General features: G+C 36.6%; 1 protein-coding gene and 1 pseudogene across 3 annotated transcripts in view; both read right to left on the bottom strand.

Moving 5' to 3' along the window:
* Positions 1–26,382, bottom strand: part of VPS8 (VPS8 subunit of CORVET complex) — a 223,960-nt gene that overhangs the window by 92,482 nt on the left and 105,096 nt on the right. For all 3 annotated transcript variants that reach the window (XM_006201017.4, XM_072962166.1, XM_072962169.1), the window contains 7 exons: positions 20,175–20,246; positions 15,649–15,768; positions 14,539–14,595; positions 11,544–11,626; positions 10,711–10,795; positions 9,729–9,827; positions 635–724 (listed from right to left, as the gene is read on the bottom strand). In XM_006201017.4, coding sequence (XP_006201079.1) covers positions 635–724; positions 9,729–9,827; positions 10,711–10,795; positions 11,544–11,626; positions 14,539–14,595; positions 15,649–15,768; positions 20,175–20,246 — 606 coding nt within the window. The remainder of the gene's footprint in view (positions 1–634; positions 725–9,728; positions 9,828–10,710; positions 10,796–11,543; positions 11,627–14,538; positions 14,596–15,648; positions 15,769–20,174; positions 20,247–26,382) is intronic.
* Positions 20,933–21,379, bottom strand: LOC102526250 (large ribosomal subunit protein eL29 pseudogene; annotated as a pseudogene).

Genomic DNA, 26,382 nt, shown 5'->3' with positions numbered 1-26,382 from the left:
ACTACTATTGCCACTTGGGGACCCTGGGTTGTGCTACACGCCCCCGTCATTGTTCTAGTCCCTGTCTCTCTCACTTGTGGCCATAATGGTAGTGGGCAAAACATTGTACTAGCACTGCCATGGTAGTGATAAGTGGAATACTAGGTCCATCATATAGAGCTTCAAACTGAGCATCTCAATATTCAACGTTAATATAGCTGCATTCTAGTTAAGACTTTACAAGAAAAATTCTAAGTAGTCATCATTAACCCAATTTGAGGATGGCAGAAGTCTGAATAAATAACATGAAACCCAAAGAGAATACAGTTGCAGCTACTATAGCAAAGGATATGGGGAGGTGGGGTGGGGGAGGTGGAATCCTCTGTGGATTATGATTTCTAGGTTATAGGTTCAAAAATGTTTCTGTGTTGTTAATATTTCTTATGCACAAAGAGGAATTCCCTCATTTCCAGACTCAGAGATCCATAACTGCTTCCAAATACACACACACACACACATACACACAATGTATAGAAACTGCTATTAAAAGGCAACCATCAACTGAAGAATTATTCCAATCTAAAGTTCTTAAGTGGATATTCAATAATTCTCTCTCCACTAGATGTTTCTTTCCAATATGTTCTACAAAATTTACCTGAAGTTTTTTAATGACTGTTTCAATCTGTTCAGAAAAGTGAGTAGCAACCAGCTCTGCAGCTTTACAAGGCTTCAGGGACACAAGTTCCTGGAATGAAAGAAAAAGATGAAACGATCTTTAACGTTAAATTTAAATAGAATTTCCACAGATGTGAAGAATGATCATCTACCTCAAAATTTTCATGAGCTTCTACATTGCATTTCAGGAGACCTCAATATAGGGCCTCAATTTTAATTAAAGGCATATTGCAAACAAGCAAAAGATTAAAAGTACCAAGTGAAAAATCAGATTTTGATATAAAAGGTAATTCAGAATTCTTAGAAAATGAAAGCGCTAAAATTCTAGATTTAGGCTATGATCTCCACAGGATGAAAAGAAGGAACAACATCTTCCCAAATTCCCTGCCAGTGAATTTCACCCTTGAGCTTAAAGTAATAACTTGAAGAAATGTAAAAAAGAATATAGTTCCGATTTCTCTGGCTAACAATTCTGCAATTTTACTTCTGATGTCTGGTGGATTTTGAAACCAGAAGTGTCTTAAGAAATGAACTTAAGGTCATAAATCTAAGAGGTTGACCACTCCTCATAAGACCTATTTCTGTCAAATCTAAGACTTCCAATCTGCCCTCTTCTTGAACTTTCCTAAATACTATTGGCTAGCCTTTTTTCTTGAAACTCTCTTCTTTCTTGGTTTCTGTAACCCTATTCTACCTCTTCAAGTGCATGTTCCATTGCTAAAATGCAAAGGTCAGCTACAGATCAACATATATTGCCAAATAAAAACAAGACAAGTTATTGTGGCTACAAATTTTGTGATATATTAGTAATTTTGTGATAGTATTTGTAGATGAATAATAATTAGCTGACACAAATAACTGTAGTTTATACCACTTTTATACAACACATCTCAAAACAGAGAAGGTAATATCACAAATGAAAAAGAAAATGTTACCACTGATCTTCGGACATTAAAAAGAAACTGTTGTGAATTAATTTATGTCGAGAATTTGAAAATTTAAACGAAATAGTTATAGTCCTAGAAAAATATAATTTACTACAGTGATGTAAGAAATAGAAAACCTCCATTAATTTCTAACCACTAGAGGAATTGAATAGTTAAGAATCTTCCCATATAAACACTCTGGGCCCAAATTGCTTCACTGGTAAGTTCTAGCAATCATTTAAGGAAGAAATATTTCCAACATTAAATCTCTTATAGAGAATAGAAAAGAAGAAACTTTTTCAGCTCATTGTATGAGACTAACAAAATTTTGATACCTAAACCCAACAGAATATAAGAAAGAAAAGGAAAATTACAGATCAGTCTTAATCATGAGCACTGACACAAACATCCTAAATAAAAACAAAATCCAACAATGTACAAAAAAGGTAATACATTAGCATCAAGTTATAGTATCCATAGAGTTCAAGGCTTGTTTAATATCAATAAAATTTATGACAAAAATACAATAAGGGAGAAAAGGTGATAAAATTTATTTATGAGAAAACAGCATACTAGAAATAGAACACTTCCACAAGAATTATATGGTAAATATTGTAGATTAGAAATAAAAAATTTTAAAATATTAACAATAGCACTATTGTGCTAAAAATATAAAGTTGTGATAGTAAATCTAACAGTCTAGAGATGAAAAATCTCTACCAAATGGTCATTAAATAGAAGACTCACAATGTAAAGATGACAATTTAAATTAAAACTGATTGATAAATTCAATGTAATCCCTACCAGAATCCCTATCAGAATCATAAGGTTAAAAAAAATTTGGGGTGTAACTCGACAAGCTGATTCTAAAATATATTTGGAGAGAGAAGCAAGATGGCGGAGTAGGATGCTTGTAGCTCACCCTCTCCCACAAATACACCAAAACTCACATCTACGGACCTACTCAGCCAACCAGAGCACCTGCCGAACTCCGACAGAACATCTCCCTCTTCAAAAGACAAAGACGCCAAAAATCTGGTAGGAGAAAAGGAAAAAAGAAAGAAGAAAAAGCAAAACAGTGAGGGACCAATCCCGCAGGGAGGGAGCAGCAAAGAAGGACTGGCGCTTGTTCACTGGGTCTCCCCCCGCCAGTAGAGAGGCCAGTGGGACGGAGGGGGAGCCTCTGAGGTTCAGATCCACCCTGAGCACCCCTTGACCAACAGAACTGAGTTAAACGGGCATGGAGGGTCCCCACGACACCCAGCCAGAGACGCGAGCCGGCAGCTGGGGGCCAGGACAGGCTGCCCAAGCTGGGCGGAGCATTGGGGCGGCTGCACTGAGGCAGCCGCAGGTGACTGCAGGGTGCTGAGTGGCTGGGAGGAGATACAGAGCAGAACAACCTCAGTCCCCCATAAATTGCAAAAAAAAGCAAAGCAATACAGCTAGTGTGCCCTGGGGGAAGGGGCGTTGTAGCCTTCTCTCCCTTCAGACCTGCACTGCCATTATTGATGCTTCTCACGAGAAGAGAGAAGAGAGGCAGGGCGCAGCCACAGCCACCATTTCCTCCTGTGTGCAGCTCCCAGGCCGGTGTGGGGCTGAGACCTGAATCCACACCTGGGGGCTCTGCAACCTCCTAGGCAGGACTGAGACTTGTTTACAGTCCGAGGCAGATGGGATCTTTCTGCCCTGGCACCTCAGAGAACTTGTGCCGCCAAGACAAGCAAGGAGCTGAGATTTGGCACAGAGCAGGAGCGGGGCCATTCTGCGGTCTTCCCCCGAGCCTGCCTTTGGGGTGCCGACCTGAGGCAGAGCAGGCAGCTGCACAGAGCAGCAGAGCGACCGGCGCCAGGGTGAGGGCAGACAGCCACCCCACTTCCTGGCAGGAACGCAGCACCTGACCACAGTGCTGGGAGGGGGCGCTATCTGCCCACCTGCCTTGCCCGAGCGCAGCATCTGACCGCGGCATTGGGAGGGGCAGTGACCTGCCTGCCCACTGGGTAAGAGCTCAGCTCCTGACCCAGTGTTGGGGGGGGGTGCAATCTGCTACCGACAGCCACTGGGAGCAGCACAGACGAGGGCGCCAACAGAATGCCTCTGGAAACAGCAAGCTGAGTTCGTGAAACAGGGCGAAGACACAAAGACCTCTCAATAAAATCATTAAGAGCACACCCATCTCCAGGAGAACTAGATAACTGATACTCCTTAAGCCACAGTGCCAGAGAGATATGAGCAATATGAAGCAGCAGAGGAACCACTCCCAATTAAAAGATCAAGAGAAATCCCCTGAAAGCATAAGCAAGGAAATAGACATTGATGATCTACTAGATCAAGATATCAAAAAAGGAGTGATCAAAGTACTAAAGGAACTACAAGAAATAGTGTTTAGAGATACAAAATATGTCAAAAATGAAATAGAACCTATAAAGAAGAACCAAATAGAATTAGTAAACTCATTTGCTGAGATGAGAGCTGACCTAAAGGCTGTACAAAGTAGGCTAGATAATGCAGAGGAACAAATAAGTGACCTAGAAGACAGGACAACAGAAAGCACCCAATCAGAATAGCTGAGAGAAAAACATAAAAAACAATGAAAACAATATAAGGGACCTATGGGATAATATAAAGCATGCCAATCTGTGCATAATAGGGGTTCCAGAAGGGGAAGAAAGAACACAGGGGATTGAAAAGGTATTTGAAGAAATCATGACTGAAAACTTCCCGAACCTAAAGAAGGAATCAGATATCCAAGTACAGGAAGCTCAGAGGGTCCCAAACAGGAAGAACCCAAACAGACCCACACCAAGGCATATCATAATCAAGATGGCCAGAGTCAAGGATAAAGAAATGATCCTAAAGGCAGCAAGAGAAAAACAAAGAGTGAGTTACAAGGGAACCCCATAAGGCTCTCAGCTGATTTCTCTACACAAACACTACAGGCCAGAAGGGAGTGGCAAGATATATTCAAAGTCCTGAATGAAAAACAGATGCAGCCTAGGATACTCTATCCAGCAAGGCTATCCTTTAGAATAGGAGAGATAAAGAACTTCACAGACAAGCAAACACTAAAAGAGTTTAGCAAAACTAAACCCATGCTAAAAGAAATATTGACAGGTCTGCTCTAAATAGAAAAGAAGCAGGATGCTACAAAAATGAGAAACTCGTAACTGGAAAGGGGGTAACTGCCATGAATTACAAAAAGAATAAACACAAAATTGTAAAAGAAGACAACTAAATCATTAAGAGTGGGAGAGGGAAGGAAGGAGAGCCACTGTGGAAAACAATATGGAGATTCCTCAAAAGACTAGGAATAGATTTACCATATGACCCAGGAATCCCATTTTGGGCATATATCCAGAAGGAACCCTACTTCAAAATGACACCTGCACCCCAATGTTCATAGCAGCATTATTTACAATAGCTAAGACGTGGAAACAGCCTAAATGTCCATCAACAGATGACTGAATAAAGAAGCTGTGGTATATTTACATGATGGAATACTATTCAGTCACAAAAACTGACAACATAATGCCATTTGCAGCAACATGGATGTTCCTGGAGAATGTCACTCTAAGTGAAGTAAACCAGAAAGAAAGAAAAATACCATATGAGATCACTCATATGTGTAACCTAAAAAAAACCCATAAATACAAAACAGAAATAGACTCACAGACATAGAATACAAACTTGTGGTTGCCAAGGGGGCGGGGAGTGGGAAGGGACAGACTGGGATTTTAAAATGCAGAATAGATAAACAAGATTATACCGTATAGCACAGGGAAATATATGCAAGATCTTGTGGTAACTCATAGTGGGGAAAAAAAATGTGACAATGAATATACATATGTTCATGTATAACTGAAAAATTGTGTTCTACACTGGAATTTGACACAACATTGTAAAATGACTATTACTCAATAAAAAAAAATGTAAAAAAAAAAAAGAATAGGCCAAAAAAAAAAGGCAGCCATGTAAGTAATTTTGAAGAGCCATGTTTTTAATGAATACTTTAAATATAAAGTCAAAATAGAACTATACATACAATTGTGCTCTAGTTAACAAACTTTTTGCTCACATTAATACGAGTCAGCAGTTCTGAATCTGTGTGTATACTAGGTTGAACAAATAATTTTAAAAGGATATAAACATAGACAGGTATTGGGAGTCAGGTTTCTCATGCCAAAAATAGTTACAATAAGCAAAGGGTAAGGCTAGAATGAAAGCTGTAACTGAATTAGAGTTGGAGATGTCAGAATGAACTCATATTAAGAGACAGGTTGATAGATAATAGATAGGGTTAAATAGGTAGATAGATGGATAGACTGCAACTATATGTTTTATATGTAGATATATAAACTCATATATACATACACACACACATACATATGTGTATATATATATATATATATATACACACACATACATATATTTTGTAACACCTTTTAGTGACAGGGTCAAAAGTGGTATCAAGGTGACAATCAACAGCAATCATCATAATAAATGTACAGTCTTAGATTTTAAATACTATTCTCTAATAAAAGGAATTAGGCCTTTCTGGAGAAATGACTGATTCTAGGGCCAAGGCAACATATAGACAAGATAACCCTGAAGCATCTTGTGATGCTAAAATAAAAACAACATCAATAAAAAGATGAGGCACATGAGAAAGTCACAAGAGCTAAGTGAAAGAGCTCCCAATGAACAAATTGGCACAATTTTAGTAAACAAACATCTATAGTATTGCAGTACTTCACAATAACTCAGAGAAATACATATATATATAAAATAAATAAAATAAAACAAAATAAAATATATTTGGAAGTATCAAAGGTCAAGGATAGCCAATACTCTCTTAAAGATATCAAGACTTATTATAAAGTGACAATATTTAGGACAGTGTGGTACTGAAGGTGGAGACAAAGATTAATCACACAGAAGAGAGCCCAGAAACACAGACCAAGCATGTAGATCCTTGATACACTTACGATAAGGTAGCACTGCTGAGCAATGCGGAAGGGCAACCTTTTAAAATAACTGTTGCTGGGAGAACTAAGCGTCCATATTTTTAAAAATTAATTGGATCCCTGCCTCTAACTATATACAAAAACTGCTTTCAGATGGATCTAAGATTTAAAGATGAAAAAAAAAAAGAAAACTTCTATATAATAATATAGGAGGACTTTTCTTAGATATGGAAAGAAAAAATTATTTTGACTACTTGAGAAAAAAACCTTTTCTTAAAAAGAACCATAGAAAAAAGCCACAGAGTAGAAGATATTTACAAGATATATCACTGACAAAAAGACATCCAGGACACATAAGGAACTCCAACAAATCAAGGAGTACAGGAGACATTCCAATAGAAAAATGGGCAAAAGACTTGAACAAGCACATCACAGAAAGGAAATTTAAATAGCCAACACATATAAAAAAGGCTATCAACCTCATTAGTAATTAAGGATATGTAAATTTAAAACATAATGAAATATCATTACACATACACTAGACTGACAAAATTTTAAAGTCTAGCAAGAATATAGAGCTAACAGAAAATCTCATACAATGCTGGCATGTGAAGTTTAAAGTATTTATCCCAGTTAACTGAGGCAATCACAAAGATTATCCAACGCTAACATGCATCAAAATCACCAGGAAGGCTTGTTAAAATATATTGCTGGGCCCTGCCCCCAGAGCTTCTGATTCAGAAGGTCTGAGATGAAGACTCAAACTGCATTTCTATCAGGTTCTCAGCTGATGCTGTATTGCTGGACTAGGGATCAAATTGAGAACCACTGTCCTAGAGAAACGCATGTGACTTGTGCTCAAGATGCACACACAGGAATGATCATGAACATACTACTCTTAATAGTCAAAACTAGAAACAACTGCAATGCCCATTAACAGCAGAATGCAGACACTGTGATATACTTGTAAAATTTAATACTATACAACAATAAAAATGAACCACAGCTATGTACTGCAAAATGTACAAATTCCTCAAAATATTGAGGAAAAAACAAAGAGTATAACTTATAAAAAGTTCAGAAGCAGGCAAAATAAAAAAATACATTTTTAGGGATACAGGCAGGTGCAACAGCAGTGTATAAAAGGGCAAAAAATTATCAGAAGAACTAGGATTATGAATGTATTAGGGGAGGCAGAGAATTATGATCAGGAAAGGACAGGTGGGATACAGTCCGGGGTATCTAAAGATAACTCTATTCCTGGGATGTTGGCTTTTTAATTTTTTTACTAAACTGTACTTCTGTTTTATGCACTTTTTGGAGGTTTTTTATATTTCAAAGTAAGAAATATTTTTAAAAATCTAATGAAACATGTGTTATCCATATTGGAAAAACCATCTAAACTAGAGATTCTCTACCGGAATTCTAAAGATGGCTTTTAGGGCATCTGTGAATCCCTGTATTTGTAAACAAAATTATGCATCTGAGTCTATGCACAATATTATGAACCGCAGGCCCTAATGTTTCCTTAGATTCTCAAAAGAAGTCTATAGCCCCCAACGTGTTAAGAACCACTAATCTATACACTATATATATGATCTAAAACTTCATTATGAGGACATTTCCGCCACATATTTAATGTTGATTTTATTTACATTACTAAAGCCACAGAAGTCCTTCAACACAAAGTCTATAGATTTCTATTGTGGCCTTACGAGGTATTAAAAAGCTCAAGGTGAAAATACGTGCAGATGTGGGGAAATAAAGTCAGCAAAAATTACTGTTGTGCAGCAAAAATACTTCTTGCTTCTCCAGTATGAGTTTCCTGCTGAGTAACTTGTTTGCTCATTGATTAATTCACCACGCTTCACATTCTGCAGAGAGACATAGCTTCATATTTGGATGTCTGGAGTCCATGTGCTCAAACCACTGCATAATGCAGATGAAGTAAAATGAAGAATGAGCCATAATGTAACTATGGAAACTTAAAGGGAATGATGAAAGGGAAAACAATACAAAATGATTAAAGGGGAAAAAAGATATCATTCAAAACAGAAGAAAGTTTTCTTGGGTTCTTTCACCAAGATATATTGACGTTGTTGTTAGCAGGAATATGATAAGATTAAATAACATATATGTGTTTTCAATCCTGTAGATGAAAGTGTGGACATTACTTCAGCCTGCACATCTGATGACGGACTGTGCCACCTTTCACACCAGATGTTTCACATAAGACGCTGTTCACATTTCTGATTTTTATAAACTTTACAATCACTGGGACCTAGAGGTAAGTATTCACATTAGATGAAATGCTTTCTCAAAGTTTCAGAGCTCATCCTTTCTTACAGTGTTTCACATGTAAAAAAATTTTAAAACATGTTGAATAATCCTATCTTTCACTACAGCTCTAAACCAATCACCAGAAGCTACCTCACCTCCTGATCCTTGGTACGAGGAGAAGGAAACTTTGTAGATATAAATGTTGTTTCCAAAACTTGAATTACCTTAGCATCTTTCATTACTACTTTTTTTCAATAATCAGTGACCCATAAAAGAGAACAGATTTCAACAAATCTCTAGCTCTGTTGATTTCTGAGGAATATTTTATGTTATAAACCTAAGGAAACTAAAGTGAGGAGTGATTTGGAGGCCCCTTTTTAAAATGATCACATGCTCATCACATACATATTAGTCTTTCCATGAAGGCATCTAAGAGCATATTTTTAAAAAAGAACATTTTGTTTCAAGTCAACCCTTGCATTCTTGTAAAACAGCATGCATAAACAAAACCAGAATCATCATCCAATAACATAAGGAAGGGAAGTACCTCGGAGAGAACAACTCATTGCAGTAACATTTCTAGAATTCCATCAGGTGATGGGGGAATGGCTCCCATCATGTATCAGGGAAAAAGATCAGGAGTACTCTCAGAATCGTTCTAAGAACATTGTAAAAATCCACTAGTATTCTAGTTTGTCACTCAGCTGACTGAACATGGGTTATTTTCAGAAATCACAATATAATAAATTGTATATGACATACGCTTTATGAATATAAACATGAGGTGGAATAAATTATTTGAAAAAAGATGTTAATCCTAAAGCAAATCAATTTAATGACAATTTAAAAAACAATTTGGGAGGTATCTGTACAAATGGAAGTTTTAAAAGCTTTGTTGAATAAGTACCTCAATATGGTCCATTGCTTTCTGCCATACAGATTGCTTCTCCTCTGCACTGTGTCCAGGGATGGATAAGATATTGTGAATGTAGTTAAAGACTTCTTCCTGAAGGGCACAAGGCAATATCATTCATTCATTCATTCACTCCAGCAATATTTAGTCACCATCTACTATCTGTACCAGTCTTGGTACAATATCTATTATTTAGAGATGGAAAACATTTGCGGAAAGTTAACTTATAGAAGACTGACTCTAAAGAGAAAGCGTAATTGTTTAAAAGTTAGAGTAGATTTGCAGAAGTTGCAAATCTGTACTGATTAATTTTAGTCTCAATTTTATTAACTTCATGAGTGAATATCATACTTTTGTCTTTGACGGTCCCTGCTCAGGTTCCCAATTTCATCTCAAGTTCCTCCTGCCTTAGTGTATTACGCTCCACTTATACTGACCTTTGCTTCATTTATATGATCTCTATTCAGTTCCTTGAATGTGGGAAAAAATTTTCTCACCTCAGGAACTTGCATATACTGTTCCCTATATTGGAACATTTTTCCATTAGCTCTTTCCTTGACTGGCTTCTTCTCAAATTCCAAAATCCAGTTTATATGTTATTTTTATCTGAGATTCCTTCCCTGGCTGCTCTGTATAAATCAGTTACCCAATGTCCTCTAAAGTTGCACCCAGTTTCTCTAGCATTCATCATAATTTGTAATTATATATTTGATTTTCTTACTGTCAGTCTCCATCACTAAACTATAAGTTCTATAATTGCACGAACTAAATGTCTGTTTTATTTATCAATATATACTTGGCTAATAGCAGGCACTCAATACAAACCTGTTAAATAAATGAAGAAAACCTTGGCTCAGCAAACACACATCCAAATATTTCTACTGAAGAGTTATACCCACTGAATAGTTATTTTTACTTGATAAGGGGAGGGGTGGAAACTGAGTAAGGAAAAAGGCTAAAGCTCTTATTAACGCACCTCTCTTAGTGGGTCACGTAGGTAGCAATCGATAATTTTGTCATATTGGTGTTCTCGTTCATACATAAATTCACAAATTTGATAGCTAGAACATAAAAGGAAAAACTTCAGTGTACCAGACAGACAGGTGGTTATTAGCTTATAAGATATTTGCTCAGGCAAAGAGGTTAATATTAAGGAAAAATAAATACAGTAGAAGTGATTTCTACTGTTAAATGAAGTTACAGTATCTAAGGAAGATGAGTATTTGCCATTCTTCTAAATATAGGTTTAAGGTGCTGCTGAATACTATGTAAAAAATTTCAAAGCTGGGTACAAAATAAATGTTAAAGCAACAATGTGTCACATAAAAATAGTTAATATATTAGATATCAACTAATCAATTATATGAAGCTTCCCTGTTCAGAATTAAACATGTCAAATTAAATAGTCAATAAACTAGAAAGACAGTAGTGCTAACCTATTGTATCTTATTTGCTATGCTAAATTCTGCTTTATTTATAATATATATAACTGTCAAAAATATGTCAAAAACCTATGAAATACTATGGAAATTCTAAGTAAAAAAACTAAAGTAATAAATCATAAGACTACTATTCTATTTTCATACTAAAACAAATGCACAAGCACTTCAAACTTACTTGCTGTTAATTTCTGCAAATTTGACTAATTTCTAGACTTAAAAGGCAAAAACTTTTGCACTTAGGTTATTGTTATATGCATAGATTTTCTTAATTAAAAAATGGCAATGCATCAATAAACTGGGCTTCAAGTTAGAGAAATGTAATTTAATAGTTCTCTAGGAATTAATATAAGGCTTCAAAACAACTTACAACTCTGCTTTTTCTGCCATACGGATGAGCCGACTCTCTTCAAACTGAACTATGCCTCCAGCCTGCAGCAATTCTAAAAGGACCTGAACATTTAAAATAAATGAGTAAGAACACTGTAGTACTTTTATTTACTAGTGCTTTAAGAATCCATGCAGCCACACAAACCATATCCTTTTTTCTTTTGTCTTACTATTCGCTGATTTTTCAGTTTGGCTTTCATGTATACAAGGGATTAGACAGCCATTATAACATTGATCATATTGTACTTGAGTCTAATACAAAGGTAAATAGCTCTATTTTTCAAACATGGAAGGAATGCCACAGAGTTTGCAATAAAGCCTTATTAGAATATCTAACTGACCCTCCACTAAGCTAAAAATGTCCATATGTATTCTTTCAAGAAACGAATTTTTGTCTAGTGTTTTTATGGCTTATGGTTCTTCAAAATCTGTGGCCCATAGGCAGTATCCATGTTCATGTTTAATTTTTCATGTTTAAACGTGGAGTTTCTTATACTACAGCATTATTCACAAGAGCCAAAAGGTGGAAACAACCCTAACGTCCATCAATGGATAAATGGATAAATAAAATATGGTATATAAATATAATGGAGTATTATTCATACTTAAAAAGGAATGAAATTAAGCTTTACCTACATATGGATAAAGCTTAAAAACATTATGCTAAGTGAAATAAACAAGTCAGCAAAGAACAAATACTGTATCAGTTCACTTATATGAGGAACCTAAAATAGTCAAATTCAAAGAGACAGAAAGTTTAATGATAGTTGTCAGGGGGCTGGGAAGTGGGTAACCAGGGAGTAAACACAGAAAATTGATTACTTTCAAGTTGAAATTTTTTTTAAAGGCATAGAAGAAATAAAACCTATCCAAACTTTACACTTCAGAACCCTAACTTAATTCATTTTGAGTATTATAATGTACTGTTGTAGAGAACAATGATGGAGTGAACCCATATGCTGGAAGCCTATTCATATGCCACTGCTGAAGCTGTCTTAACCAACTTACTGGAGCTGGTCGTTGCCTTTTCAGGAATGTTGTACGCCAGCTGTTATATGCAGGCAGTGTTAAAAACTGAATTATATAAACTTACAAAAATAAGTTAAGTTAAAAACAAAGGTAATTAATACCCAAACTCACTACTTCCTAATTATTTTACTGCATTTGACTGTGTATGCTCTCGAGGTCAGTTACTGCAGCTGTATCTGTGTTCTGGAAACACTATGTCGGGGCAGTGATGCGCACCTCTTCCCGACTCCACGTTCAGTGTGACATCACACTGGTAGATCAAAATCAGCCATGGTGGGAGTACTTACACCGTGGAAATTGGCAAATGCTGTAAATCAGGGCTTGTCACATTTTTAAAGGGTTGTAAAACAAACAAACAAAGAAGAATATGTGACAGAGACCGTATGTGGCCCATAAAGCCTAAAATATTTACTCTCTGGCCCTTTACGGAAAAAATGTGCCAATTTCTGGTTAAGAAAGTGACAGAGCTAATATGACAGTCAGACTTGAAAGTGTGCATGTCAGAATCATTATTTTGTAAGTAGTACAAAAAAGTTAAGGAATTATTTTTCCAGTATTCAAAAGCTGTTATGCAATTCAGCAGAGAAGTCACATCGCTGATGAATGAGTGACCTGCACTTTCATCTTGTTCACTCACAGAAATGAACATATCAACCAACATTCACGTCAGAACTAACCAGTTGTTAAACTTTTATTAGCAAATCACTGGAAAATACTCAAATATATTGCATAAATAAATTCTGATACATAACAAACAGTTCAAGAGAAAGAGTGCTGGATTAGAAGGGAAGGATTTGGGCTCTAATCTTAGTTGTGACTTTGAGCAATTTACTGCATCAGTTTTCTTTCTATATTCTAAAATTAGTGTGGGGAAAAAACCCAAATAATCCCAAAAAGGATTGCCAATAACAGAATATTACTGTTCAGAATATACTATGATTACTTTTAAAGGCTTGGCACCTACATTTACGCTTGGTTTTTATTTCTGTTTTATTCAGCTATTAACATAAAAAGTTTTTATCATTTTATATAGCAACACCAGGCATCACATGTTTCATTTTTCCTGCCAACAGAAAAATAGGGGCAAAATGAGGGATCCACGTTACTACATGCATTCAATATAATTTACGAGACAATCAAAATTTTAGCAGCTGTTCTCTTCCCCAAGATAGTCTGCAGCAGTCACGGAGCCACAGCTGTGCAGAGAAAGGGCTCACTGTTGCTATTCTACGTTCTTTATCTGAGTTTCATTCTCCCAGCCAGGCATTATTACCATATAGAATTAGGATAGCTCTCAAAATAACTTAATTTTTGTAGCTTACTTGTCTGACAAAGTCTGGCTATCAAGTTTTAAAAGACTGGCTCTCTTAGGGCTCACAATTACAGTGGGTAAGCTTTTAAGAAATCCTACCTCCTGAAAGGACCCTCAAGGGTAAGTAGAAAGAAGTGGTAATCAAACAGTTTCTTTCTCACAGTGATTAGTGAAGGGACAGACGGACTCCAGTCTCCAGAAACGGCCAGCCCTAGTGCAGTGGGACTACAGAGCACGCCCCAAAACTGAGTGTCCCAAAACTCAGGATCCTGAAGACTCTCTGGTTCATGGCCACAACAGCTAGGACTGGTGACCAGATTAATGGATCTGGTGGAAAGCAGGACACAACTGGTACTGACTGGTGCTATATAACAGAGAAGGACAGAGGACATATTCTCTGTGATGTCATGCTGAATGCAAGACAGGTCCCTGTCTGCCTGGGAATTTAGCTTCATATAGGCTTAAACTAAACACCATCCACACTATTTCCTTGTTGCCACTGTCTAGCTTAGTATTAGGGTCTGGCATAAGTCATTTCCCTCTTACGCCTCATGAGTTTAGTACTAAAGGTTCTTTATAGATTAGCCTCTCTTCTTTCTCATTCTCTAGCAAAGAGAGTTCTAGCAGTTCATACCTGCTGTCTTTCAGAGTGTCGGGAGTCATCATCAGGACTACAGAGGAATTCGAGGACCTGGTCAAAGAAAAGGTATTTTTTATTAGATACCAGCTTGCACGCCACACCGCTGTCACAGTGTGACAAAACAATAACGACCCTTTTTATATCACCAACTCATTCCCACTCGGCTACAACACATACCACATCTGAGTGGCCCAGTACACAGCACAGCAGGCTCAGGTAGGCTAACGATGTAACACGCACCTTACACACACTTCTTCATTCTTTAGAAACCCGACTAGAAGAAAGCATCATCTATGTACCTTGACTTGCAGATTCCTGACACCACGGACCAAGCAAAGCATAGACTTTGGAGTCAGGCCACTTGAATTTGAGTCCTAACCTTATTAATGCTTAATAACCACATTTATTGCTAATAACAACACTTACTAAGCACGCCCTGGATGAGTGACTTAACATCTCTGGGGTTTAGTTTCCTCATCTACAAAATGGAGGTAACCACTATTCCAATTTCAGAGCTGCTGGGAGCACTGCGTTAATATATACACATGTAACGTGGAACAGAGCATGGCACTATGAAGTGCTCAATAAATGTTGGTCATTATATGCAACTTTCTCCAGATAAAAAGTATTTTCTTTCTGTGGATACCTAGGAGGTACTTAACTGGGATTAGGAGATACCTTCAAAGTCATTTCCTCAAAGTAATCTCTTCTCCAGATGATCAACATCACAGTCTTACTACCAGTGAGATGGGTGACTCTTAAATTGGAAAATTCTTGAGCAAAGAATTCTAGACAATTTAGAGCAACAGAGTAACAGAGAGAACAGAATCTCTATAAACCAATCTCCACAAACCATACTCCCATGATACCAAGTTACAAGGCAAAATTATACTACCCAGACACAACATTAAAAAGAAAAAAACACACAACAATTTAGATTCAATTTGGACTCAATTTAGATTCAAACTGAAACCTGAACAGGTTTCTACCTGATATGGCACTTACCCAATAGGCTATTATATTAAGAAACTGTGTAATCGAGTGATTTTTTTCTATGAACAGTAAATAAAAACAATTCTAGCTCTTATAATTAAAGACACTCACCTGATCAAAAAGGGTTCTGTTTACAAACAAGGTGTTGTCAGGCTTTGCAAGCTGCCGGGCAAGGAAGGTAAAGAGACACCCTACTTGTGAGGGAGTAAAATCTGAATTCTCCACCATAACCTGATGAGCAAAAGAGATCATTTATTTATTCAATATACCATCTGCTTTGACACACACAAAAAAACACAATTAGAAGAGAGAGGTGGGGGGAGCCTCATTACTAAAGACTCACAGAAAGATTCTTTTATTGACTGTGTAACAGTTGAGATCAGTGTCATTTAGAGAAGGAACACAACTACTTGCACACTTGGAACGGAAAACGTTTTAGTCACTTTTGGCGTATTTCTAGGTATAACCTGGATAAAAACTGAATTGTTAGAGAAAGGTGGATTTCAAAGAAATATTAATCATGTTTCCCTCTGGAATTCTTAAAAGAGAACGTAAAATTAATTTAAATTAAATTGAAGTAACCCTACTAAAATTTGTCCACCAACACAGAAAGAAGGGAATTTGCTTTGGGGTTTGAAAGTAGGATAACTTGAGAGGGAAGATATCTCAGGAAAGAAGTCAGCTGGCCCTTGAACCAATGAAGTGAATGATTTCTGCCTTGTCCATAAGCAGTTTCCTGGTTTCACACAAAAGGCTTTTTACAAACACAGACAGTTATCAAGTCATAATCACTCCTCTGATTTAAGTGCCCTCTCAGCTCCTGAGCACCTACTGCTATGAGTAAGACACTGTGGTAGAGGCCTTGCAGGGAATTCTGAACCAGAAAGCCAGGTGAGACAGGTAAACAAATATTACATAAAAAGCATAATGTGATCAGCACAATTAAAGGAACAAATGACTACAGAAGCACAGTGGGGGAAATTCAGTTCCACTGGTTAGAGAGGGAATTTGAAAAGCAATGAGAAAAACGGCTTTTAAGCTAAGTTTTAAAGCCCACATGGAACCTGTGCCAGGGGCAAATGTCAGGAGAAAGAGCCGTCCAGGTAGAGAGAAGAGTGTGAGCAAAAGCATGACACAGGAAAATACAAGCCTGTCTGGAGAAACTATGTATTTCATTAAAATGCAGCATGTGAGAGGAGGAAGGAGAAATGAGATGGAAAGAAAAGATTAGGCCTCCAGTATCATTCTAAGGAATCTAGACTTTATTTCATAGAAAACTGGGGTGCAACCAGGAGAGGTGCTCGTGATCAGTACTGTGCTTAGGAAAATTACCCCATCAGCAGTGTTTAGGATAAAATAACAAAACCAAGAAACAAAAGGTAGAGAGACCAAGATACATGTGACTGCAGGGGTCCAAGGGGGAGACAGAAGGGTTCAGAACAAGGGCAGTGATAATAAAAGAAAAAGGGAAGCGGGAACAGGTACAAAAGACATTGCAGAGAGAGAGGAGAAAGGACAGGTATTCACATGTGTGGAAACATGTGGCTAAAAGAAGCATGAGAAATGGCAGATCTTGAGCCTGACAAGGCAGGGAGGAGAATGATGCCATGATCAAAAAGGGAGAATGCAGAAGACTGCGAAGGAAGACCAGGTTCTGTCCTGGATGAGCTGAATTTATGGAGGCAACTCTACAACAAATTAGGGAATAGGATACTGTTTCATCTATCAAAAAGTCCTGAATTCCCTCCTTCCATTCTCCATTCAAAGATAAATTATAAGGTTTCTCCTATTATAAAACATTCCCTTGGGGCCCAGCTTTTGGCCTACCTTTTACTTTGCTAGGCAGTATGTTCCTTTCTTTTACTCTTCCTGCTTTTAGCCCAGCAATTACAGCTTGCTCAAGTGCATAATTAATCATTACTAGAGTACAAGGATATTTCAAGCTGTAATCTGTGTTTCTAAATTCCAATTTATAACATTCAAAGAGCTTTCTATATCGCTTTAAAAACCCCGTCATCACTCCCTTTCAGTGTGCAGGTCCTTCCCTACAACTCAACTCTTGGGACCCAGATAGTGCTCTTCTCTGCTTTAAGCCCTTCTTTTTGCCAAGTGTAAACTCTTTAACTGTCTGATCCAAGAAATTCATTTTAAGGAAACAGCCCTAATTCACAGCCCCTTCCCTTGCCACCTCAGCCAGTGTGTAACTGGTTATCATCCTAGAAATTTTGGCTTCTTTCCATTTCCACTCTCCAACCAATTTCAGAGACCACAGTTACAAAATTTTCTGGGCAATCTTATACAAAGTCACAAGTTAACAGCTTTTCCTTTCTATGTCTGCAGCCATTCAGCACACATAATAATGCCTTAGATTTGATGCTTATTTGTTTGTTCCCTGGTCATTGCCTAGGCTCCCTGGAAAGAACCCTTTAACAAATGAGTGCAACTCTCTCACCAGAAATGAGAAAATAATCTCAAAAGTGCATTCTTCATGGACCATACGTAAACACTAACAAAGCAATACACAACTACAGTGATAGCTAAAGTACTTTATGGAGCTTTTCTTTCTTTATTATCATTCTTCCAATTTAGTATATTTTTAAATTTTAATTCCAATTCAATCAACTTGCAGATATCTCTTGAACATCCACCAGGTTGCAGGCATTGTGTTGGACATGCTCTGGGCATGTTAAAACAACGACCAAAAAAAAAACCAAAAACAAAAACGAAACAAGCCCTCACAGTCTCTCCCTACAGAAAGCTTAAGTCCAAGCAGGAAAATATACGTGTATACAATTACCTTGCAGTGTGCCAAGGGTAGCACCAAGTGCTGTATGTTGAAGGAAGTGTGGGAGAGGGTTCTAAAAGAGTTTCTCATGGATGATATTTGAGTTACATTTTGAAAAAACGGTTAGGAATTTGCTAGACAGAGAAAGGAAAGGAAAAGGCATGACAGAATGAAAGAAAATTTCATGCAAAGAATATAAGCCATAAAGATGACACAGAACATTTAGTGAATTCCAACAATTTAATACAGTTGAGGAGTTCATAATACAGAATGCGTGCTTTTGGTGGGGGTGGTGTGTGGTAGGAGAGGGGAGCAGTTATAAGAGAAGTAGTTAGGGACCAGAAGATATAGAAGGATCTTGGATGCCAGGTTAAACAGTTTAGACGAATATGGCAGAAACCAGTACCTGTACTCCAACATCTGTTCCTTCTTCCTAATTCAGAAGCAGAATTCCTCATTTTTAGCTAAACACATTGCCATCCACAATACAGAGTATATTTCTCAGTCTCAATCAGCAGCTAAAGGGTCATACACCTTAGTTCTGATCAACAAGATATACACAGAATTGCAGTAAGCAACTTCGAAGAAATTTTCTTAAAGAGAGGGAACACTCTTCATCTCTTTCTGCATTCAGGCTAGCTAGAATGCAGAGGTGATGGCTGGAGCTTGAGCAGCCACGTTAGATCAAAAGACAGAAACCATGCACTAAGAATAAAAGCAGTAAGACAGAAAGAATGTGCATCCCTGAGAAGTTTCTGAAGCCACTCTACTATATCAGGTTGCCTACTCTCCAGGTTCACAGAAGAAAAAGAAATTTCCATAACAATTAAGCTACTGCTATTCTGAACTTTCTCTCACAGCAGAACTTAATTCCGAACAAGTCAATGTGGAGCCGTAGAAGAATATTAGGTAGAGAACAGGTAAGATCACAAATTAATGTAGGACAAGAATCAGACCATTTAGGAAGGTATTTTAGAAATCTAGGTGAAAATTCTTCCTACTGGCCACCTGGTATTATTTGGGAGCTTAGCAATCCTGTTCTCATCTTCATAACTGCTTATCTTACAAGGTCAATTAATAGCTCAAATGAGAAAGTGTATATAAATGTGCTTTGAAAATTATAAAGAATTATTATACATGTAATAAATGCACTAATGTTATGTGCAACTAGAGAACATTTTAATTTTGGTCTTTTGTCCAAAATAATCTAAAAGTCACTAAGAAGAAGAAATCTCCATTTTACTAGCCAAGTGAACAGGACAAAACTCTAAGCTTTCAACCACAAGAAGATACTGGTCTGGCTGAAGCTGTGCAGGTGGAAAGGAAAAGAATCTGTCTCTGCATTCATTCACTAGCAACAGCATGAATCTCAAAATAGTTTTCAAATGAATCTAGTTAGACTTAGATTGGGATGGTCATCTCTGAGTGTCTCAAATCATTCTTAAGTGTCACCCATCATATCAGTACCATGGCAAAACAACATATGCCACTACCTTAGCAACATAGCGATATAGGTATGAGACAGAAGGAGACTCTCCACATTAATTATTTTCTCAAAGCATTCTGAAGTTAGTCTCTATTATTGAAAGTAATCATGTTAATATAGCAATTATCACAATATAGATTTCTCATGAGTAGTACCCTATATCCTAGTACCCACTCTAAAGCTCACATACATTAACTCATTTGAATGAATAACTGATACTGCATTCAGCTTCTAAAGACAAAGATATCATAATAAATTTTTAAATGATTGCAACATATTGCTTTATTAAAGATTTTAGAACTTGCTATAAAATAGTTCAGTTTTCTTAATATAAACATCAATACAAGACATGTATTGAGTACTTACTTTCAACAAAATATCCACAATACGTTGTTGATATTCTACAGCTTGCTTGTCATTTTTAAAATCTTCAAAAGTCTAAAAGGAAAAAATTTTAAAATAAGTATTATTTGAAAATTTTAGACGGAAATTAGATATTATATTCTTGCTAACAGTCAGGTAAATTCCCAAATAAGATAACCATTCCTCATGCAGATTTTTCCTTATATAGCTTTAATAATAAGTTATTTTTAGTGAGTTAGATAGAAAGCTAAAGCATTAAAATACTACATGGATTCTGAATAAAGTATAAAAATATAGTGATTCTCATACAACCAAAAAGTGAGTCAAGAAAGAAAGCATAGTTTATATGCAACAAAAAAGAAATAATGGAAGGCAATCTGTGAGTAAGGAGGGATTGAGAAGGATGAAATACATATTACATGCTCAGCCATCATTCCATCCATCATGCTATTTGGAAATAATAACTGAAATACAGTTTGTTAACTGCCACTAAAAATAATTTTCATGATTTCCATGACAACTAGGAAAAATGATATTCAACAATAGATATGTCAAAAAATTATTATGGTAATACTGTCACAATATTAAAATCCTCAAGGCTATATACAAAGAATAGGTGTTCTATTTTCTTTCTTTCTTTCCTTCTTTTTCCTGCCTCCAGTTTATTTGTACAAACAGCACAGGTAGACATGAGCCCCATGCAGACAGCAGCCCAGGGGTCACATTAGTCCTTCCATCCTCATATCAATAGTTGAAAGCCTCTACTCTAGAGCCTTTGTAGGGGCCTGGGCGCCTTTGGGAGCCGGAGCCGCAGCTGTGGCCTTGGTCTGAGCCTCCTCCTTGGCCTTTGGCTGAAAGAGCCTGAGACCCTTGGCGATGCGTGCAGGAGCACATTTCCCGAGCTTGGGGTGAGCAATGTAGGCAAGTCGATTGAGTTTGCAGCTGCTGCCCTTTGGGATCTTGGGCTTGACCCCCTTGGGCTTTACGAGAGCCTTAGCCTCGGCACGTGCGCTCGTGGCCTTGGCGTTGTTGGCCTGCATCTTCTACAGGCCCCTCTTGTTGTGCTTCTTGGCAAAGCGCATGTTCCTCAGGAACTCGGGGTCCACCCCCTTAAGAGTTCCGTATCGTTGCGATCGGGGTTTTTTGATGCCGTTTCTGTGCCATTTTCCGGACTGCTTGTGTGTGGTGTGGTTCTTCGACTTGGCCATGTCTGCACCAGAGCCGGGAGATCCCAAATCCTCCTTTCGTTTTTTTTTTAACTGAAGTACACTCAGTGAAGTACAATTTCTGGTGTACAGCACCATATCCCAGTCATGCATATACATACATATATTCATTTTCATATTTTTTTCTCATTATAGGTTACTACAAGATATTGAATATAGCTCCCTGTGCTATACAGAATAAACTTGTTTTTTAAATCTACTTTTATATATAGTAGCTAACATTTGCAAATCTCAAACTCCCAAATTTATCCCTTCCCACCCCTTTCCCTGGTAACCGTAAGACTGTTTACTATGTCTACAAATCTATTTCTGTTTTGTAGGTGAGTTCATAGTGTACATAGTGTCCTTTTTCTTTTTTCTTTTTTTTTAGACTCCACATATGAGTGATATTATATGGTATTTTTCTTTCTCTTTCCAGCTTACTTCACGTAGAATGACAGTCTTCAGGTCCATCCATGTTGCTGAAATGGCATTATTTTATTCTTTTTATGGCTGAGTAGTATTCCATTATATAAATATACCACAACTTCTTTATCCAGTCATCTGTTGATGGACATTTAGGTTGCTTCTATGTCTTGGCCATTGTATATAGTGTTGCTATGAACATTGGGGTGTGTGTGTATCTTTTCTAATTAGAGTTCCCTCTGGATATATGCCCAGGAGTGGGACTGCTGGATCATACTGTAAGCGTGTTTTTAGTTTTTTGAGGAATCTCCATACTGTTTTCCATAATGGCTGCACCAAACTACATTCCCACCAGCAGTGTAGGCGGGTTGGTATTCTATTTTCAAAACACTGTCAAGTACAGCACTTCTGGTATTTTATGTCCCTGCTCAAGTAGAACCAAATATATTTTGAATGGAATACGCACCAAAGTAAATGACAGCATCAGATTCTAAAAATACCTAGTAGCTATAGGATGCATATATGAAGAAATTAAAATTGTCTTCACTATCAAAAAATTGAAAGAAAGTATTTATTAAATAATAAGAATGATGAAAAACTTGAAAACCTTTCCTACAGTTTTCACTTAGCACATCTGGCTATGAGAAATGTTTTAAATTCACACAGCAATAATTTACTGCTTATTTTCTTGAAGCAAAAAAATAGACTACACATTGTCCCAAAAGATTAAAAAAAGAAAAAAAAGGAATTTTAAAGCCATAAACTTTCAAGAATATATCATAGCTACATTCAAACCAGAATACTTGCTGTTCTTTATATGGGCCCTGAGCTTCCCCAACTTCTCCCATGTACCTTTGCTCATGCTTTTCTTACTAGCATGCCCCTCCTTCCCTTTTCTTATCTGACACACAGTAAGCACTTTAAACAAATGACTACTGACTTGTCTAGTTAATTACAGAGAAAAATAAAATCTTTTTTTTTTTTACAACTATTCTTCAACTAGAATGCTTTGCTGCCACTTAGTTGAGAAAAGCTAAAATGAGTTACCTAGGAGACTACAGGAACTTTTAATCTGGAAAGCCCAAACAAGATATTTTGATATTTATGTGGGTTAAATTATGACCCTTCCTGAAAATGCAAATATGGTCTAGGAAGTCTCCCAGTTCTGTCTAAGGTTTCTGAGAACAACAAACACATATACAACCCGCACAAACACATAACCCCCCTATCTCAGATGTCACTCCACTGTCACAAGAGAAGGTACTATCTACTAATACAAGTGCTATTCAACTAAAACACAAAGCCATGGATAGTTAACACAGGCATTAAATAACTACAGCAAGTAAAAAACAATCTGTTTTCTTTTTGGCAGCATGTAGTCACTGCTTTGAAACAGATATTGCAAGTTTACTTCTGTAAACATAATTAAGTGGTGATATACTACATTATGAATACTGGGATACACATAATGACATGTTTTGATTGTAGTTAACAGCTGTCACCAAAATGGCACATCTCTGTTAAAACATTATCATTCTACAAAGATGCTTCTAATTATGCAAGGCTTTTTAGAGGGATAACATGCAAAGATGTTCTATTGGAGAATGAAGCAGTTTGTGAGCAACAAAGGTAGACCCACAACTCAAGTCCAGAGTCACTTGTGAATTCAGTCATAAAAACTTCTTCCTGCAGTCCCCAAAATTATTATAGGGTTTCTGTAAGATAATGATAGTTGGCTAAACCCTAATCCAAGGGCCAATAAACACTGTGCAAAAGGCCAGAGAGAAAATACTTAGGACTTTTTGAGCTACATGTGGTTTCTATGACATTTTTCTTCTGTTTTTATAACCCTTAAAAATATTTAAAAAATTCTTAGCCCATACAGGCCAGAGGTCAAATAGAGCTGAATCTGGTCTACAGGATGTAGTTTGTGGATCTCTGTCCTAATATCTTCACACATCTCCCAATAAGATCCCTGTATATAGAAAAGAACAAAAAGAATCATCCACAACTCAGGCTAAAGGGAAAGCTAGAAAAACAAGAAGTATTACAAACTTCAACTTATATATAAGTGGGAAAATAAATACCCCTAACTTAGCAAAGTTGGATCCAAAGCCCATAAAACCAAAAAGAAGTCAGGACAGAATTGAGAAGAGGAAAGGAGAGTGTGGCAAGGTTTTAGTGGGCCAACAGAACACCTATACTATCAAATGTAATTCACCTCCAGAAGGAAAGAGAGGTCCATCTTGGGTGAGGAAATACTGAGGTCAGATTTGAGACCTGGTGGAGCAGAGCACTGGCCAATAGGAAGATCAAAGAAAGGAGTCTGACAAGCATGGGTCAGAAGTCTTGGTAAGATACAACTTTTGAGATGGAAAAGAGAATGGAAGAGAGAATTCTTCTCTACTGAAAAGAGAAAAGGGAATTCACTGGAGACTTGTGGTAAAGAAGGAAGTGGTTCAAGATAAAGGTCCTGCTAAATCAAAGAGAATGTCAAAGGTTGAGAAGACAACAGACTACCCTCAAAAGACACTATTTAAGAAATTGCACTTGGTTGTAGCAAATAAAGAAGGTACTTGAATGAGGAAAAACAGCAGGTAGTTTTCTCTCACCATCCAACAAGGTGACCTATTACTGCTAGTCCAGAAAAATCCAACAGCAAAAAATGACAATAAAAACAGCAAATGAGGCACTCCAGAATATAAATAAAAACTAGCCACAAAACAGAGGTAAACTATATATAACACTATCTCAATACATATTAAGAATACAATTGTAGATATAAAAGAACGTCACAAACCAGAAATTTGAGAATACAGAAAAGAAATGAATAAAGAGCAGAAAGATATGAAATAAGAGCTAACTGAACTCAGAAAATATTTTTTTTAAAAAGTCATCTCAGAAATATAGACAGAATTACAAGCCCCACTGAAGGGAGAACAGATTTGACCAAAAGCATAGAAAGAGAAATGAAAAATTCTTTTCATAATTGAAATGAACCAAGGAAATGACATTTAAATAAAGAATGAAGTAAAGGAGAGCAAAGAAAAGGTGATAAATGTTACAAGATAAAGAAGATACAATATACAAAAATTGGAGTTTCTGAAGATGAAATACAAAATAATGACACAGAAAAAGTATTTAAACCTACAGTGTCTTTAAATACAAAAAAAAGTTTTCTGATCCTTTAGGAAAAAGAGACTAAGCCCCTGGGAAAGTTAGGAAAAATCAAGTTGACATTAGTTTTCTTTATAGGAATATGCAAAGCAAAATAAGAGGGAGGCAATTTTTAATTTATCAAAATTTTTTAATTGTACAACAGTAGAGGAATCCTTATCACTCTGAAAACTAAAAAATATTGCTGACAAAAATTAAAGAAGACCTAAATAAATGGAACAGTATACCTTTTCATGGGTCAGAAAACTCACTATTGCTAAGATGTTAACTCTTAAATTGACTAAACATTGAACATAACTCTAGTCAAAATCCAGGCAAGCTTTTGTAGAAATTAATATGATAACTCTAAAAACTCATATTAAAATGCAAAAAAAAACAACTATAAAAGACAAAGTAACTTTGAAGAAGAACAAGAACATAGAAGAGCTACCATAATATGATTTTTGTACTCATTATAAACCTATAGTAACCAAGACAGCACGGTACCAGCATCAAGACAGAGAAATAGACCAGTGGCACAGAATAGAGTTCACAAGTAGACCCATATACAAAGATGACATACCTTGACAAAGTACAAAGACAATTCAGTAAAGAAAGGACAGCCTTTTTGTCAAACAGTGCTGTAAGAGTTAGGTATCTGTATGCAAAAAAAGAACAAAGAACCTGCATCTGAACATTGCACCACATGCAAAAATTTCTTCAAAATGGATCACTGATCTAAATATAAAACCTAAAAGCATAAGGCTTCTAAAAGAAATACAAGAGAAAATCTTTGTGACTTTAGGTTAGGCAGAGATTTCTAAGATATGACACCAAAAGCACGATCCATAAAACAAAACTAATAAATTAGACAATCAAAATTTAGCAGCACTATTTACAATAGCCAAGACATGGAAGCAACCTAAATGTCCATTGACAGATGACTGGATAAAGAAGTTGTGGTATATTTATACAATGGAATACTACTCAGACAAAAAAGGAATAAAATAATGCCATTTGCAGCAACATGGATGGACCTGGAGATCATCATTCTAAGTGAAGTAAGCCAGTTAGAGAAAGAAAAATATCATATAATGTGAACTATATGTGGAATCTAAAAAAACACACAAAAGAACTTATTTACAAACCAGAAACAAATTCACAGTCAGAAAACGGACTTACAGCTACCAGGGGGAAAGGAGGTAGAAAGGGATACATTAGTAGATTGAGATTTGCAGATACTATTAGATATAAAATAGATAAACAATAAGTTTCTTCTGTATAGCACAGGGAACTATATTCAGTATTTTGTAGTAACCTATAATGAAAAAGAATATGAAAACAAATGTATGTATGTATATGTGTGACTGAAACACTACACTGTACATCAGAAACTGACACAACATTGTAAACTGACTATACTT

The sequence above is a fragment of the Vicugna pacos genome, chromosome 1 (assembly GCF_048564905.1).
Source record: "Vicugna pacos chromosome 1, VicPac4, whole genome shotgun sequence".
In the NCBI taxonomy this organism is placed as follows: domain Eukaryota; kingdom Metazoa; phylum Chordata; class Mammalia; order Artiodactyla; family Camelidae; genus Vicugna; species Vicugna pacos.
This window is presented reverse-complemented; position numbering and strand designations above follow the sequence as displayed.